Genomic DNA, 19,729 nt, shown 5'->3' with positions numbered 1-19,729 from the left:
GGGCTAGGCAGGGCTAAGAAAGGAGAGAAGGAGGAGAGCCTGGAGAGCAGTCACGCACGCACAATAAAGCATGCACATTCACACACCCACACAGACAAAACAAAGGTGTTCACTCACCAATCATGTGATTGGCCACGTGGATCTGGATCTCACGTTCTGTTTCAAAGGTCATTTGGCATTTGATGCATTGATATGTTTTTTTCTGCAAGACAGCATACAGGATAGTGAAACATAGAAGGGGTGATTAAATATTTCATACTTAAATTTTCAGTATTTCCTTGTATCTTCCTATCAAGGTTTTCCTTTATTTTGACCCAAGACAAAGAATTAGTTGTCCTAGAAATTCATCATTAATATCTAGCATAATAAAAAAATCTGTAATTTGGCAAAGCAGGAGAACTGCAAAACCCTTTGGGCTTATGGTTATGAATTCACACATCTTTGCTAGCACTCTAAAACTACAACAGCAAACTTCTTTAGACATTTAGGAAAGTCACCTTAAGATAAAAAAGACCAACAACTTGCTTAAAGATTCTCTAAAATTTAGCACTTACTTTAGGGACAGGAGAGGCCTCTGTTGCTTTTTTAGCTGCACTTGTTTCTGGGCTCATTTCAGGATGGTCTACCTGAACATGGCTTTCCAGATCCTCTAAGGTCTCAAACTTCACAGCACACTCAGGACAGCGTAGTCCAGAAGACCCTTTCTCCCCTGGCTCTTGAGGGGTTACAACCCCACTGGGTGACTGACCATTTGTGCCTCTGTTCATGCAGCCAGCACACAGCCCAAAAGGCAGGCCATTGACATCCAGCTTGACCAACTCCTGCTTGTTCTTGAACTCTTTCAGACAGAGGGCACACTTATATAACTTGTGGGCCTGCAGCTGGCCATTGGGTGATGATGAGGCTGAACCGCCTCCCCCACCACTGCCACCTGATGAGGAGAGCTTTTGCATGTGGAACGTGCCATGAATCTTCAGCTCCAAAGTGGAAGTGACAGTCTGCATGCAGACCACACAGCGGAAACCTGTCAGGGAATTCCTCAGGTCAGGGTGCATCTGGCAGTGTTCAATAAACTCCTCCTCACTTTGAAGCGGCATCTTGCAGATCCTACAGGTGCCTGTGTCCAGGCTTTTACTATGGGTGACTTTGTGCTCTGTGAGTGTGAGTAGAGAGGGGAAGCGTTCTCCACAGATGGGGCACATGTAGTGCTTAGCTGGCCCACGGTGAGTTTGGGCATGTTCTCTCAAGCCATTCTCAGAAAAGAAGGTTCTTGAGCAGACATTACACTTGTGATTACCCTTGATGAAGTCAGCCTTCTTTTTGCGGGAACCTGCGTCATCCTCACCAGGCCTTATATTATGATCACGCAGACGATGGTTTTGGAGCAGGGACTCCATTGTGTATGCTGCACCACAGATGTCACAAGCATACATTGGCTCTGAGGCATCTAGTTCTTCTTCTCCTCCACTGGCTTCATGGCTGTTTGCAGTTTCCTGAGCCCCTCCCTTTAGGAGCATGCTTTGCAGGTCAGCCTGTTCTGCCGCTGCAGTTGAGCCTCCACCTCCACGCTTAGCGCTTTGACTCACGCCATTCGGAGTTCCATTCTGACTTCCTCCGTTTCCGTTGCCATTTCCTCCATCAAACATGCAGTGCTTCTCTCTGAGATGTCTCTCCAGTAAAACAATAGCATGGAAGGCCTTCCCACAGATTCGGCAGTTAAATTTTTTACTGTGGGTGGTGATGTGGCACTGAAGCTCAACCTCTGTACCAAAACTCTCCCCACAGAATATACACTTGCGAGCTTTGTTGGCAACACCTGGTGCAGTGGGTTGACTTAAATGACTGTGTTTCACATGCATTTGCAAATCACTCTCCTTGCGGAAATCCCATGCACATGCTGTGCAACGATACATTTTCTTCTCATTGCTGTGTTTGACAGCCAGATGAACTTGGATGGAGACCTTGGAGTCAAATACCTCTTGACACAATGTGCAGTGGTACAGCACAAAAGTGTGCATGTCCAGCAAGTGCTTTTGCAAATCATCAACAGATGAGAACTGTTTATCACAGCTCTCACAGACATACTGTGTGGAGGTTGTGGTGTAGTGTATGGTCAAGTGCTGCAGCAGGGACTCCTGAGAGTCAAAGTCCTCTTTGTTGCACTGAGGGCAGGACTGTCTCCTCAGAAGTACCTCCAGGTGAGACTTAAGGTGGGCCTGGAAGCTTTCAAAGCTAGTAAAGCGAAGGTCACACTGGTTGCAGGGATAGTCCCCATTAGCACCTGCAGGAGCAGAATCACCAGCCACTCTGTGGCGTTTTGGGGAGGAGATTTCCACATCAGATGAAGCAGGACTCAAGTCTGCCACTTTGACTTTGCGCTTGTTGTTGGCCAGTGGGATATTCTTGTGGTTCTCCTTGATGTGTTTAGTGAGCTTGAGTAGGGACCCAAAGATTGGTGAATTGGTGCAATAGGGGCAAGAATAAACTTCCATGAAGGACTGTGAAGGCTGCAGTACAGGAGACTCCATCTTGGTCACAGCACTTGCATTGTTGCAGTGGGTTTGCTGGATGTGTTCAGTGAGGGATGATTCTGTAAGAAACCCCATTGAACACTGATTACAGAAGAAGGCATGGTTGCCCTCTAGAGTTGTAGAGCCAGCAACCACACCACTAGGCAAGCAGTGAGAAACACGGATGTGCTCTTGCAGGCTATTGATATCAGCAAACATGTCTGGGCAGTAGTTGCAGTGAAAGGCAGAAACATTACTGAATTGTAGAAGGGGAAAGTTGGATGCAGAGCCCCCACTGGTTCGATGTGCTTTCCGTACATGCTCGTTCAGATTGTACAGAGTTGGCAAGGTGTCCAGACACAGTTGACAAGTGTGGCTTTGCTGAGGTTTGTCTGCATGAATAGTCTTCAGGTGAATCTCCAGAACAGCCAGGCTGTTGAAATCTCTCTTGGAGCAATAAGGACAACTATATGTCACCTTGCCTGACCAGCCTCCATCATCATGATCAGAGGATGCGGCCAATTTGCGTCTACCCTGTGCAGGCTTGAGAGTTGAATCTGGAGTGGACCCTCTTTCAAGTGAGGCACTGGAGTCAGGAGTGGCACTGCTCATGGATGCTACACTGCCCAGCACCGGATCAGGACTGGCACTATGGTTGCTCGAGTCAGGCTGCCTGTGGCTGTCCAAATGGCAGTAGACCTCTTCTACAGATGTAAATTGCTCTGCACACATGGGGCACTTATGTTTCTTGTTGGCATGTGTTCGGTCAATGTGGGTGAGCAAGGTGCCTTCGTCACTAAAAATCTCTGGACAGTGAATGCACTGTAGTTCTGCACGGTCTGAAAGCTGAGGGTGTCGTGTTAGTACATGCTTCTCTAACTCATCTGTTTGGCTGAAAGTCTCCTCACAGTAATCACACATGTATAAGTCCTGGTCTTGGTCAGCCGCATCACCCGTGGACCCATCACGCTTGCCCTGGTCTTTTTTTGCCATGTGTTCCTTGTTTTTCCTGTGAGCCTGCATGTGGCTTTGTAGCGAAGATGTGGAGGAGAAGCCACGCTTGCAAATGCTGCACTTAAAGGGCTTGCTGGAACTATGTGTCTTCAGGTGGATCTTAAGGTGATCACTACGTGAGAAGGCAGCCTCACACTCCTGGCAGCTGTACTTCTTGTCACCGGTGTGCAGCTTGACATGGCGGTCACGGCTGCGCTTGTGTTTGAACAGCCGACTGCAGAAGGTGCACTTAAAGGGCAGCTTGTCGCTGTGAATCTGTTCGTGGCGCTTCAGGTAGCTGAGACGACTGAAGGACTTATCGCAGAACTGGCAGGGATAAGGAAGACCAGAGCCTCCTTCTTCCTCCCCCATGCCCAGATCGCAGCAGCCATCCCCTAGCATCTGCGATGGCGATGCCACGTCTTTGCTGGAGGGAGAGGACGCAACCCAGGAGAGCCCCGGGTCATCGTCACCATCTGCAATGCAAAACACAGGCAGAATAAAAATTATGAGTGAGAAAACACTATCTACAGAGAGGCAAATAAGTAAATACACCAAATCACAAGGGTATGGAGAAATAAGGACAGAAATCTATTTTGTATTCTCTTACACTCCATTTGCAAAAAAGCTAATCCCTGTGATTCAAATTTGGATTCATTTTGGGTAAACCTTCTCAAATGTCCTTACAGGAAATTGAAATAAGTCATTTTAGAGGGTACAAATGAAAATAATAAAATATAGACATTTATATTTATGGCATTTGGCAAGCAAATTTTATCTCGTTTTTCTTGCTAAAGGTCCCAAGTTATACATATTTTCCCAGTTATAATTATACTGTATAAATGTATAAAATCTTCATATCACCCTATTTTGTGAACTTTGATGGAGCCTTACATAGTCAAAATGTCTATTTAGCATCTCAAATAGCAAACTTCAAATTAAAGCAGGGGACAGAGCTCATGACTTATTGAGTAGGGATGATACGTATACAAAGTCCTTCTGTGGCAAAGATAAACACAGAAATTTCTATCACTGTCTGTTTGTTTGATTATTTTGCTCACAGATTGTGCACTTTTAACGTGCTGCTAAAAACCTTTGGCAACCCCAGATGTTTCCAGAGATGAGCTTGGGTAGCATTCAACTCACAAGCTATAAACAGTCATAGACATAGAAATGGAAATGGGCTGTGTTGGTTTGGCTTGAAATATTTAATGTTGGTTCACTGCCACAAATTTTAATCAGTCAACAACAATTGAAAACATGTGAGCGTCTGCATAAATTATGTAACGTTTTAGCTGAAGAAATACAAACTGAATACAGTAGGAAAAATAATAGTGCATTCTATTGCAATTCTTCTAATTTTTTAACATTTAACACAATGCAAGTTTATTTGCCCCGCAGTGGGTAGTTTTTGGAACTTTCCTTAGTTACCAAATTGTAATTCTTTATTTTCACACAGGACAGAGGAAAGATGCTGTGGGTTGTTATTTTTAAAGTGTCTGTAATTAAATATTTGCATGTCTCTTCAATGATAAAACTCCAAAATCCCGTTCCACCATCTTCCCCCTTTGAGTTCAGTAATACCCCAATGACCACTAAAACAATGCTGCAAGTTTTGCCCAAGCTTTGAAATGAAAATAAGCAAAACTGTATAAAGAAAAGTGCTTCACATCAGCTTGTGTTGTACAAACTGTGAATAATTAGAACTCCATATGGCAATAGTAGGATTTCACTTCCTCTTTCTCTCACCATGCACACAAAGGTGAACGCAGCAGAAATTCTGGAAAATAAATTTTATGTGATGAATCGATTCATTTTAAAATGTAGGTGCTGAGCAGAACAAATATCTCCATGGGGATTTATGAGTAGAAATTTGTAAACTCATGAATTATAAATTTTAAAAATAAAGGTGCAGCTATGAGACACGTTCACCATTAAAAAATAAAAATTTAAATTTAAATTTAAAATCAATATATAAAATCATAGTTAGACACTCATACAAAACAACAAAGAGCAGGTAGAAAAGAATAAGAAGGGAAGGAAAGAACAAAATACAAACCCAGTTTATGAGATTTGGAAAAATGCCAGCAACAGAGTACTAAAAAAAAACCTGCAGCATAGATTTTTGACTTTTTTTTGTGCTCCAGCAATTCTCTTATAGTTTTTGTCACATTGTCAGATTACACTGTAAGACACCCCTTGTGCCTTCTTCTCCAGTCACTTTGGTCCCCTGCACCACAAGCTTTGGTGTCCATGTCATTATAAGAGCTATCCCAAAACAACCTAAAACCACAGTGACATAGGAGAGAGAGTGCCTTGGCGCCCCAATGAAAGAGCCCAGAATAAAAGCCCATGAGGGACTTAACTGTGGTGAATTCTTTAGCTACACAATAAGCCTGTGGCCCCTGACAGAAAAGCCTGTGATCTGGACACTGTGAAAGTGAAGGAAAAAGAGGAGAGTGGAAAGGAGGGGGTTCATACTGACTGACAGGTAAGCCTTCCTGCTGTGGCAAGGATACACGTTACCATGGGGCAAGAGATACAAAGGAACACTTGCTCAAGCACAGAGCTGTAGAAAAGAAAGCAAAAGAGGGAAAGAAACAAGATGAGGAAGGAATAATAGAGACTGAGGAGGATGGGGGAACAAACTCCTGGCACATGTGGTCATTCTGGTGAATTATAAATCTATTAATGCTAATGCAATCCCTCTGACTGTGGGAGAATGTGAGAAATCACTTTTGAGAAAGAGGGAGATTATAGTCATTAAATAGCCTTAATCCTCAGAAGTGTGGCTGTCGAAAAATGGAAGATCACATGGCTTTTAGAGGGCTTTTGTCATCTGTCCGCCGGGGGACTTGGCAGGAGTACTAAACAGGGTAAGAAATTTCAATAAAAAGTTGAATTTGAAAAGAAACATAAAGAGCAAGAGGAGAGAAGCGGCCAAAGCCAAGCCAAGAACGAGTACAGAACCTCAATCTTCTTACTCACTCCCTTTCCTTTTTGCAGCCTTGATGGTCTCCCCTTTTCTCTATCTGGTGTTTTTCTTTCTTTTTCCCTCCCTCTGTCTTCCTCTGTCAGTCCTTCTCTCTTGTGCTGTCTATCTGTCTGCAAACTGTCTTTTATGTTATGACTCATTACTGAATTATCTAGCTGGCTTGGTGTCATTTCCAGTGGTGCTGGTCTTCGTCTTGCTGGCCAGTCCCAGGTGGAGAGAAGGGCGTAGGACAAAAGGGTGGCGCGAATGAAAAAGGTTTGGGGGGGGGCATGGCCAACAGACTCTGATGTCCAGAGGAAGGCTTGCAACCCTGCCTTGAGCCAGAGCCCGTAATTGGGGAAAATGATAACAGAAGAAGCAACTGGCAGCAGCTGATTGGTGGCTGTCTCAATAATGGAGGTTTGAGAGCACCGCCCCCTCCTTGTGTACACCCCCATGCCGCCATCAGCCCAGGCCAGAGAAGACCACGCGGGACTGGCTAATGGGATGGCCAATGTGCTGGCATGCAGAGCTGGAAACATGGTGAAAAGCTATAATGAAGATGTGCCCAGTCTGATGTCTGTTCTTTCCTCCTTATCAGAAGCAAGGAAAGTGGAAAGGGGAAAAGTGAAAGAAATTGAAGGAGATCAAAAAATTTAAAGTAATGTAAGAATCCCCTCTGTTTCGCCCAATATGAGAACTAGCCTGGAGAACCCATACTGAAGCATACCTCACTGACCAGCGTGTTCATTATGGCTTTTACACAATCAGAAGTTTTTCTTCCTGACCAACATCTACTTCTAGTCATATTAATTCTGTTATATGGCCAATTAATGACAGAAGGGTTCTAACTAATTTCAATAACTCTGTTTCAATAGAAAGCACTGTACCTCAACTGTATGCTGATTAAAATCACAGCACACCAACCCCTTTTCATATCTCTAGTCTGGCATCTTACAATGCTCTTGAGCTAGCTTGGCCATAGCAAACGTGTGAATCATTCTTAAATTAGGGAACATTTGGAACGAGCCAGCCAGTAAACAAAACATCATGCTGCCCTATTAGTCAAAGTGAAATATTGGTAAGATAAACAATCTGCACATAATAACTACACCAAGACAAATGCTGTGTACTGTTGCAAAAAAGAGAAACTAAATCACATCAAATAAATAGACACATTTTGCTGAATAAAACTAAAAGCATTGACAAAGACAATATTGTTTGAATTACCAGGTACACATACAAAATTTAATACAGACACACAACAAATATATGATTGATGAATTAATATTTATTATTAATAATTAAGAGCCGGCTTTTGTACCATGCAACAAAATGTGCCAGGCACCACAGCCTTTTACTCAATATGAAACAACCTGAAACTCAATATCTGCATTTCTTCTGTTTAATTCCTTTCACCTAGACACATTCCTTAGTGCCCCTCCTCACCCCCACCTTTGAGCCTGGCCCCCTGCCCAGACCTCCACCTTTCCCAGCAGGCCTCTGCTCGGCTCTCAGCCCCTTCCCTCTGGCCCTCTGCCCACTGCCCCGGGCTGGAGAACTGCACTGTAGGGGGCAGAAAAACAACTTCCACCCCAAGCTCCCACATGGTCACCCAGCATGCCAGTCAGACAAGCCTGGAGCAACAGCCAGGGGAAAGCGACTTCCAAGAGGCTCTTTTCTCTCTCTCTGCCTCTCTGTCTTTTTTCCCTCAGTCCTATAGGTGCTTTATGTATTAACCTTTGCTACCCCATTGGTTTGTTAACACACCATCATATCCTGACTCTCTCTCAACTTTCTCCTTAGGTAGGTCTCACTCATTCACTCCTTTCTTCCTTCTTTCCTTCCGTTCTTCCTTCTTTTCTCTCTAGGCAACAGAATAATCATAAACAAACATGACAGAGGACAAAACTGGCCTGACAGTCAAGCAGACAATGTGATACATAAAGAGAAATAGACCCAGAGAGAGAGACAGGAGGGTGCATCACACAGGAGTTGGCTGCATGGTCAACAGTCCTTTGAGAGCGGTCTCTGAGACGAAACACCTGTTCTAGGATACTGAAATACAAAAATACTGGAAAATCTCTCTCTTTCTTTCTCTCTCTCTCTCTCTCTCTCTCTCTCTCTCTCTCTCTCTCTCCCTCACACACACACTTAAAAATCCACTCACTCTAGTTTTGCTCCGCCATGCTGTTCTACATATTCTTTTAGTCTTTTAGTCCCCTTGTGACACCCTGCTGACACAATCATGCTGTTCTGTGCCCCTTCACTTCTCAAGGGAGACAGTCTGCAATGGGCAAACACACATATAGCACATTTTTACCAGCTCTGCAAATTACCTATAATCTTCTAAGTTGCTGCTATTTCCACTGCCATGCTATTCTTCAGTACCCCTGATGAATTTGGATACCCTTCTTGTTCAGGTGCCATACTAGCTAAGTAGGGACACACCATACGAGTTAGAAATAATGCAAATCATTGAGTGGTCAAACAAATTTGCCTTTGCATTTATAGTCATCTTTATAAACGTCTCTGTCTGGAATTGCTTCTTCATTTCACCATTTAACATCACCAGTTTCTAGTTAGGGCAAATCTCAAATGACTTCCTATTCTCTTTTTCTGTGCCCTACATACGATATAACATAATGAAGCTCTACCTATGAAATGCCCTACCTAGTGCCCTCACAAATTTTGTGTTTCAGCCATGGATGCATAGCATCTTGTAGTTGTCTGTATTAAAGGAATTAAGGATTAAAGTATTATCATGCTTAGCTGTGATTGTTGTGTCCTTGGGCTGCATTTAATGAAAGTTTGCTCATCTCTGACCACTAAATATTAACGTGTTGTCCCTCATGTGTTCAGAAGCTTTGACTAAACTCAAACTACTCTTGTTGCTTGTCTTGAGAGTAACCTACACACACACACACACACACACACACACAGATACACTTGTTTGGGATATGGATAACCCTGGCTTCTAATCTGTTGTTGAGCTGTGGTGAGCCGCGCTGTTCGATGGAGCAACGCTAATACACACTGTTCAGCAGTGATGATCCCTGCTTGATAAAGCTAACACACTCTAGTCAGGAGGTCCAGTGGACTCAGTTGGCCATGTCTCCCAGAGGACCTCAAGAGAAACACAAATCCTCACATGCTCCCCCTGTCAGTGGACAGGAAATCAGTCAAGGTTCAGAACTGTGGACGATACTCAGCTTCAAACACACTCAGACACACAGTGAACAGGCGGTCTGTCAGGGGCCTGAGTCCTGGAGGACACAAACACACACACACATGCTGCTCACAGCCCATATGGAGCGGTTGGCACCCAAATGTGTGCAGGCAGCCGGCTTCATTCCCAGGGCAGAAGGTGAAGGGCAGGGGGCCGGAGGCCTGAAGCTGGAGACATGGGGCCATCATCAAATGGGCCCCACAATCCCCCAGCTCCCCTTCACAGTCCACTCAGCTGGGTGCAGTCAGATTGAGGACACAATATAGGAAAATACTGACCATCTTAATACCCTTTCTGATTTGTAATAGTTTCCATAAGAAGAACTTAGTACCACCATGATGGTGTGTACTGCCATTGGAATAATTGTAAATATGCATACTAATTAAGTTTCTCTCAAGTTGTACTTACACGAGGAAATTTTTGGATGAAACTTTCAGTTTCATTGACTTTTTATTGTCTTTACTAAGTCAGTAGTCTGTGATAGGTCATTCCTTATTTCTTTAAATTGTGCTATTGTTATTTGGACAATAGACACTGGCACACATTTATCTCTTATGCTCATTCTTTGGAAAGATACCAAAATTGATCAAGCCAAAATGCGAACATTAGCATGAACAATACAAATAAATGGGCAGGATTTGTAAGAACTAATTCTTGCCATTTAATTGTATTGCTCATGCTAATGTTTGCATTTTGGAAACAGGACCCCACCAGGGACATGTTAAGAGTGCATCAGTAATAAAGGTTTAATCTATATCATTAGCAAAAAGTTGATTTCTTGATTAGGTTTCTCAAGAAAAATGGTTCTATCGGTTCTGCCCCAAAGAAAACATTTGTGCATCCCAGAGGACCTGGTTTCTTCCCAAAAACATTAAACTCACATTAGCAATCTACAGATGTAAAACAAGTTCTCAGTGAATGTCTGAAGGACAGAGAAGAGAGGAGAAGAGGTTGCGGGACAACAGGGGCACTGGCAGTGGTTAAGAGGCGTTTGACTCCAATGCAGCACGGTGTGTGTTAGCGGTGGGGGCCTGCACCGTTAAACAGCTGCACATTAATTACATGTGAAGTGTACCAAAACAAGTCTCTCCGCTGCTCCAGCGTCAGCAGGCCAAGACATCTGGCATCTGCTCCCGCTTTCTACCACGCATCTTTCTCAGCATCTCCTTCACTCACTCAATCACCCTGTTTCCCATTTTTCTGTGCTCTATCCCTCTTGTTTGTTCCCCAACCTTCCAACACAAACTGTCTTTTGTTCACCTTTATCTTATATTCCTTTGATGACTCTCTCATGGAGAGCCTGTGCCTCTTTAGCTCTCATGTGAGTGTCTCTGTGAGTTTTGTCGGGGAGTCAATGGGAAGCAGCTGTGTACCAGCCTTGCAGGAAATCAGGGCAGCAACAACCTCACTTACCCCCACCCTCACCTCTCTTTGCCTGAGTGCATGCCCCTGAAATGAGCGAACATGCAGCACTGAACATGTCTTTGTGCAGTCTCCGCGTAGAGTACACCAGTCTCTCTGATGTGTGTGTGCTTTGGAGCAGAGGCTCTTGGCCGAGATCACACAGTCTTGTCTGCCACGTGGCCCTCTTTGATCAAAAAGAAGCTGTAAAGCTTCAGGTTAAGGCTCACCTGCTCCCCCTATTAACACACACTGCTTGTCTGCTCCTGCCCTGGCCTCTGAACACATACATAAACAACCTGAAATGCTGAGCTACAGCCTCGGCCACTGCATTTACACCACATTACACCCGGCAAGAGGAAATGTTTCTATATATGTTATGATGTGAACTGCTTGTGATACTGAGTGTAAGGTTTGTTTAAGGAAACACTCCAGCATTTGTCAACCTTCACACATCCATTACATATGTAGTTTATTCTTTGAAACCTTTTCGTACAGGGACATTATTTTCTGTGGTAAATTGAGGAATACATACACAATAGATTTGGTAGCCAGGCAAAAAAAAAAAAAAAACTAAGACATTTGTGATTAAAAAGCCCATTTTAAACAACATTTAAAAAAAAAATAATTCTGACTCACACAATAAGACAGAAGCGAATTAAAAAATGCAGACACTCACAAATATAAGATATTAGTGAGGGGGAAAAAAGGAACATAAAAACCCAAGACTGCAGCACAACTGAACTATTTTAGCACTAAGAGCAGTAGGAAATAAATTAGTTAAAACAGTCAACTCCCAATTGACACTGCTTGATGAGTGGTTTGTGTGTGTATATGTGTGTGTGTGTGTGTTTATGTGTGGTCTGTAGCCTGGCTTGCTTGGTAGACGGCCATGCTTGTCTCTGACCATCTCTCATTTTTCTGAACTCAATCAGCCAAACCTCATTGTTAAAAATAGTCTGTGTGCCTGCAGGCTGTCACACTACAGGGGGAAGCTAATAGAGAATGTGTCATACCGAATTGTGTGTGTGTGTGTGTGTGTGTGTGTGTGTGTGTGTGTGTGATGGGTGTGATTCCACACAAACATGCTGTAACACAAAGGTGTTTTATGGCTTTGCAATGGCCACATTAATTTCCAATGAATTGTCTAACAAAGCCCATATAGTTAAATACAACCAATGAAATCACAATTGGTGTTCTAGAGATTTTTGCCCCTCTCTTTCTGTGTAAGAGACACACGAAGAGATATATAGGAAATCAATCTGGAGCTACATCTATTTAATTGCACTTTTGTGCTTTCCTAGTAATATTGATGACTCATCATGCTCCTTGGGTGTGTGTGTGTGTGTGTGTACACTGCATGTCCAACCAAAAACTCTCAAGAATTGTTCTGCTCCTCATGCACACAAAATTCTGATTATTAACATACTGGTTGATTTAATCAGGTGTACTTTCATTCAGGGTGGCATATGAAGGATATCATAAGCATCTCATTTTATGAAAGTCGAACTTTAGTCCCTGTCGAGCTCTCAACTAAACATTTTCTTTCAGTGCACTGACTCTCCAGTAGTTTACAGTAATCCACATGACTGAAGCAGGCCATGTGGAAAGAAAACACAAGCGCTCGTGTGTGGTGATGTGATTTATAGACTGTTTAAATAAGAGTGCATTCACAGATCATGTCCTATGTGCCCATGGAAATTCCCGTCTGAGACGCCCCCTACAGTAAGATGAGGAAAACTACGTCTTCGTTTTGCTTTGCTTTCCCATTCCTGTCAGTATAAAAAATGTCACTGAGGCAGTTGGAGAAACACAAGCCGGTGTGAGGTGATGAAGGTAGGGGTTAAGAATGAGGGTCCCTGGAGAGGACCTACACAAGCAGTCAGAGGTGTGACGCTTCTGCCCAGACTGGCACCCTGGGAGCCCCTGTCATCTCATGGGAGTCTAAAACTGTGTGGAACACCTGGACCTGCCATTAGTGACACACACAAACATTTAAGTAAAACACTAGATATGTGCACAATAAAGATACACACACAATATGGGATGAAGGAGACACCTGGATGACAGTATTGAGAAAGAATAGGATAATTCCTGTTGTATTAAACAGTGCACACCCAAGGGAGAGACCACAGCGCCCAGCCGAGGTTCAAGGACATGGAATGAACAGACCTTTAATGCTGTTATTACAGGAGACATTCTATCTCTCTCATATACAGAGAGTGTCAGCTATTCACTATTATTAATGAAACACTGTGTGTGTTGGTGTGTGTGTGTGTGCCTCCTCTTCACACTCACTTCTCGGGCTCATAATTCTTCCACCTTTGAAATAAACCACGCCATACTGATTGTCATTCAATCGTATGTCATTCAATCGTTTTGTCATGGCAATTTTGACTTCAAATCACAGCTCTGAGAGTTTCTTTTTATTATATTATAGTGTTTTTTATATATATATATATATATATATATTTGCCTCAAACCAATTCAGTATTAGGAACTACAGACAGTTTTGCACCAGATATTCTGAAACTATAATCTATACATCATGAGCTTAGTGTGCTCTTGCCTCCTATAACCACACCTAACAACCTGGACATGTCACACATGAATTAAAGTTAGACATCACAGACATTAATTTCTTTAAAATATTTTTTTCCCTTGTTTACTGCCACAAAATACCACCGGCTCTCTGTTAACAAAAGCTAATCACATCCATGCCTTGATAGCGCCATCAGATGTGAGCTTTCGACAGCGCTGAGCACTATGTGGTGTGGCAATTAGCCCAAAAGAATAGCTGTATCAAACCACTGTGAATAGCAAATCAACAGAGCATTATGCTAACAATGCCATTACCTCGCAAACAAAAAGCGGCCCCAATCCCCCACACATGCGGGAGGCTACGGATCAATGCCCCGCAGGACATGCGCTAAACAACACACAGCGCCACCGACAACAGGTGGGGGCCGCTTACTCACTTTGGTCTGTTTTCATAATTGCGTTATTATTTTGTCGCAAACACCTATGCTCTCCCTGAGATGCTCTGCTACATGCATGCACACAAGCGCTGCTTCTTTCCACTGTTCTTTCTTTTTGCTGTTCAAACGAGAAGGACTTTTTGAAACTCGTGAAGCAATCCTAAACAACAGCACAACCTGAGGAGTGGCCGGCCATTAGCTTTGTGCACCTCTACTTCACTCTCATGCATGTTGGTGGAGCAGTGATAAAGAAGCGTGCTACTTTTCAAGGTCAAGGCCACGGTGGGAAAAGTAGCACAAAAAAGGTATAAAGTTTTATATGGCCATCAACAAAAGGAGCTAACTTCTTAATTTTTTTTATAGTAAATGGGGATAGAGGGGGTGAAAAAAAGTACAGTCTCTTTGTGTATTAAAGAAAGCACAGTGTCTGTGTTCAAAGCAAAGGTGGGGGGGTCATCCAGGACAGAAACGAGAGGCTGAGAAAAGAACCAAAGGACGAGACAAAGGTAGAACGAGCAGGGGAAAAAATGTGCTCAACATGAAACAGATCAAAGGCTGGAGCTACGAGAAAGAGAAAGGCCAGGGGGTCCAGTAATTACGGCCCACATCCGCCAAAGCATGGGGCGAAAAAGGGCGAGGACGGGGCCTCTCTGGAAAACTTCTCCAATCCATTGGCTCCTGGGGTTGCTTTGCGCTAGTCTTACACACACACACACACACACACACACACACACACACACACACACACACAGAACCCAAACCCCCACTGGGGCGTACAAACATTGCCAGATCCCATTCTGGCCCTCCCCCTCCGCCAGCAAGGCCCCAGCCCACGCAGGGAGCTCTCCTGCTGGCCCAAAGGAGGATGGCTGTCCACTGTGACTGCCCGACAGAAATTAAAAAAAACTTTTGTTGGGAACTTCTGGCATCGCCCCAGGGGCTGTTGCTCTGGGAAGGAGAAACTTAGCTGACCTTCACACACATACAGAGCAGAAACTACACAAACCAAGAGCACGATAGCACACATGGACCATTATGTATGCACATACATGAATGTAACCCATAAATACAAAATGCCAGCACACACACAGGCATGCACAGCACCACATAATCGGGTTCTCCTGCAGAGTGTGGTGGAGGGCAGGCATGGCGGGAGCAGTAGATCAATAGTGGCTGCTAGCTGCTCGGCCTCGGCGGCAGAAAAAAGGATTGCAATGGGACCGGCCTAAAAGTACAGCCCGATCCTGACTTCAAACGTCACCCCACCTCTACTTTTTAATAACACCAGAGAACTGAAACATGGAAATGACTTCAAATATGGACGTGCAGCGGCTTTCAAGCCTCTCCTCTCCTCCCTCCCCCTGGCCGAGCCCCTAAGCAGCGAGAGCACCGTGGCCCCTTCTCTAATGGCAGAGCAGCCGCCAAACTCTCCCATTAGACACGAACAATCACAGAACAAGCAAAGCGCTTTCAGCACACAAAATATGTATGAATGGTAGAGAACTTTTACCCTCTAAATCAATATCTGTGTGACACGTGAACAAAAAAGCAGAAGAAACTATATTATGTTATGAAGATTTAAAAAGTAACTTTTCTGTTTAACACACACACACACACACACACACACACACACACACTTGTCTGTCTAGTCTTTCTTTATAAACTGTATCTGAGCTCATTTCCATTTGTCTGCCACACACACATATACACACACACACACACACACGCAGGCTCACACACACATAGTGTGTGTGTAGACAGTCACAGAGGAAGGGCGTGCTTTTGTAGCAGCACACACTCACTCACATGCCCCAAAATTAAATTAATATGAAAAAAATTAAATTAAATCAAACCCCCAAGTGTTTTATTACTTACTAGTTTCAAGCTATTAAATATGCTGTATTACTAAAAATTAATAATTAAGGACATACAGTGGTGTTATTACATAGGGGAAAAACAACCCTTACATTAAGGCTTACAATCTTATTTAATGTGTAGTCACTGTTTTCTTTTACATTGGGGAAGTGTGCCATGGTTCTAAGCAGCATTGTATTATGTTACACCTAGTGGACAATTTTCTTTCTTTTCTTTCTTTCTTGGCCCTTCACAACTGGTCAGTATCTCTACTTCTGTGTTCCCACCTCGTTCCTACAGATTTTTACTCACACTGTTCTTTCCTATATGTACTACTTGTTTGAAGATAAGAAATCATATTAGACATGGAACACTTTGTCAAGCATCTTTTTCTGCTACCGGTCCACCAAGTAAAACCAGGTAAATAGTGTTGCTCCACATAAAAAATGGACATCCAGTCCAAAAAAGAGTGGAAGACATGGTGGATGATAAACTGTTTGCCTAAGGTGATGTGTGCCCCTCTAATGTTTCTCTCAATCAATCACACATAACACACACACACACACATGCAGTCTCTCTTGCCTTTCCTCTTAGCTCTCCTTAACTTTCTTACACAATTCATTCGTGTGTGAGTGTGGTTGTGTGTGTGTGTGTGTGCATGTACGTTGGTAGATTATTAGTCCTCTCCCCGAGTCTGCGATCCGCACCGACCCCTTATCAGGCACACACCAGTCAGCCCTGAGCCCCTGCAGCTGTCAGAGTCCTGTCCACACACACACACACACACACACACACACACACACACACAGACACACACAAATGCACACTCTCCCCCGATCGCTCTGCTCCATACCCCCTTCCCACTTTATCTACCCGTTCACAGGCCGCACACTTTGGCAGCAGAAGGGAGGGGGTGAGGCTTCCCCTCCTTCCGTCCCTCCTCCATCAGCAGCAGTTCCAGGCCGCCCTGGGAATGGAGCGTGGAAAGCAGCCTGCATTGCTGTGCCACATCCCGGGGGAGTTCATTACTCGAGTAGGGCGCTCCCACCAGCCAGTCAGAGAGCAGGCCCGCCATGGCCCTGCTGCGCTCCAATGGAGACGCTCTCATTAAATGTCACAAAAAGAAGGAAAGAGAAGCAGGGGTGCAAATGATAAAAGTGAAAGAAAAGCAAGAGATGAGATAGAGAACGGAAAGAGACTTGGTTAGGGTATTCCAACATCATCGGTCATCGGACATAATCCCCCTCCCAAAAAAGGGTCTACTGACTTATTTAGTGTGTTTTCCAGTCTGCGCCCAAATGAAAAGCAGGTTTAAATATTTCACACCGGCTGGTGGCACGGCGGCGCATTGGAGCTTGGAAGAACAGCAGAAGGATGCTCCAGATCTTTAACCCCAATACACAGGCCTTCCACTTTGAACACTCATCCCCCATCACTCACTCTTTCTCTCTCTGGTCTCTCTCTTTCTCTCCCTCCAGGGAGGCTCCTATGTCACAGTCTCGGACGAATCAATGCACATTCACCTACACTTATTCCGTTCCCTAGTTATCATTCTCTCCACCATATTACTGCTCATTTCACATCCTTCCTCCTATCTATCCTGCCATTCCTCTCTCACTTTTCTCACTTTTGGTCTCAGCGGGTTTCTCTCATGACCCGTCCAGGATGCAGAGGATTCCGATCAGGCAGTTACACTGGACAGCTATTTCTAGGGACAAAGGACAGGCAGAGGAAGTGGGAGAGGGGAACAAAGACTGCTCCTGACACCCAGGGGAGCAACCAGCCACATCACTGACGTCAGACGGTGTGTGTGTGTGTGTGTGTGTGTGTGTGTGTGTGTGTGTGTGTGTGTGTGAGAATGGCCTGTAATGGGTGTATGAGAGCCTGCCTGAGGCTGGTCCAGGTCCCTGAGGGGAGCCCTCCACATGGGAAGATGCAGAACAGAATAGAGGCTCTCTCTTATATGCTCTCTCTCTCTTAGACACACAAACACACACACACATACACAAGTGGCACTGCTCTATCACCTCGTACCGCTCGCTTCAGTCACTCTCTATGCACACAATAAATAGGCCATGACACACACACACACACACACACTATCTCACTCTCTCTCCATCTCTCTCACTCTTTTTTACGCTTATTTCCTACTTACTTTAAATGAAAGCATTGACACAACAAAAGCTTGAACAAAAGAAAAAATCCCACTTTAAACAGAATAAAAATACTCAAGTCCCCTCAAAAAGACTTCACACTACAGGCATAAGAGTGTGTGTGTGTGTGAGTGTTTGTGTGTGTGTGTCTGTGTGTTTGGGCATGAAATCTGGTGTGTGCATAAGAGCAAGTGTGATTGTGGTGACGTGTGTAGGTCTTTTTGTGTGGTTAATGGACTCTGGAGTGCATGTTCGCCTGTGTGTGTCAGAGAGAGAGTGAGAGAGTGTGTGTACGTAAAGGAGGCATGGCAGGGCTCTTTGAAAAGAGTGTGGAGGCAGACAGGCTTGCGCGCTTTTTCTCGGCGTGTGCGTCCCAGGGGCAGTGCTTTTCCCTGACATTTCACTTGACAAAGGCAAGCCACACCTGAGCGCAGGGTTAAAACTATTATAACAGCTCTCCCCCTGGCACTCTGCCCTTTGCCTCTGCTACAAAGTGTGTGTGTGTGTGTGTGTGTGTGTGTGTGTGTGTGAGAGAGAGAGAGAGAGAGAGAGAGAGAGAGAGAGAGAGAGAGAGAGAGAGAGAGATCTAGGCCTTGAGGATGTAAAAGTAAAAATGTAAGGTGGTTACTGGTTCCAGTGTGTGCATTTGTGTGTCTATAAAGCCGCCATGTCAACACACCTGATCACTCACTACTTTTTACTTGCATTTATTTAATAGAGATAGATTTTACTTACTAGACCAAAAAGCATGATTCTTTTATATCTGCTCTTTAAAGGTGTGGTCAGAATATTTTTTTAAATCTTGGCAAGTTCAGTAAAACATCGACTCAGGAGAAAATCCCAGTGTCTCTAATGCCAGAAAAACAAAACAAATCTGTAGATCACCAAAATATCCACCAATCAGGACAAAGAGGCTTCGCTGTCTGCCTGTCAATTATGTAAGGTGTCAGTTCAGAAAGCTGTGTTTTGGGCTTCTGGCTTTGGAGACATTCAACTTTTTAAGAGTATTTAAGAATAATTTGGTTAAAACGGTTCCTTTTTTGCCATATTTCACTCCAGAAAATAGCTACTTAATATTATTATAGCTCTGATGCTACCTGTTAGCATTAACATTGTCGCAAAGCTTGCAAGCAAAGAAAAGAAGGTATTATTTACTGATCAGCATTCATACATATTGTGCAGTGTAATAGATATAGAAATACATGAGTCTGAATTCATGAATGAGAGTGTGTGTGCCCTGTGATGGGCTGGCACTCCTTCCAGGGTGTATCCTGCCTTGATGCCCGATGACGCCTGAGATAGGCACAGGCTCCCTGTGACCCGAGGTAGTTCGGATAAGCGGTAGAAGATGAGTGAGTGAGTGAGTCTGAATTCATTCTGTGTCCATTTGTTGACACTGAGTGGTTTGGGTGTTTTTGAATTTATGTTTTTTCCCTGTGTGCATCCTACACTCACTACTAAGTAGTTTAGATGAATATTTTTGCTTTTAGGTACATAACTGTCATAAGTACGAGCACCTTTACTATAATAAGACATTAACCTGCTCTCCTCAGTGCTGTGACATGACTGTAGTGGTTAAAGCAGCAGAGCATATCGATGGGCAGACTTTCTTGATTCCTGCACACTCCATGCTTTAC

The 19,729-nt window shown here is 44.0% G+C and overlaps 1 protein-coding gene across 2 annotated transcripts in view; it reads right to left on the bottom strand.

The window, feature by feature from the left end:
* Positions 1-19,729, bottom strand: part of znf423 (zinc finger protein 423) — a 141,703-nt gene that overhangs the window by 65,877 nt on the left and 56,097 nt on the right. For both annotated transcript variants that reach the window (XM_060877982.1, XM_060877984.1), the window contains exons 4-5: positions 555-3,979; positions 118-202 (exon numbers count right to left, since the gene is read on the bottom strand). In XM_060877982.1, the coding sequence (XP_060733965.1) occupies positions 118-202; positions 555-3,979 (3,510 nt within the window). The remainder of the gene's footprint in view (positions 1-117; positions 203-554; positions 3,980-19,729) is intronic.

This window comes from Tachysurus vachellii, chromosome 9 (assembly GCF_030014155.1).
Source record: "Tachysurus vachellii isolate PV-2020 chromosome 9, HZAU_Pvac_v1, whole genome shotgun sequence".
Classification (NCBI taxonomy): Eukaryota; Metazoa; Chordata; class Actinopteri; order Siluriformes; family Bagridae; genus Tachysurus; species Tachysurus vachellii.
Note: the sequence above shows the minus strand (reverse complement) of the source record. Positions and strands in the feature narration are given on the sequence as shown.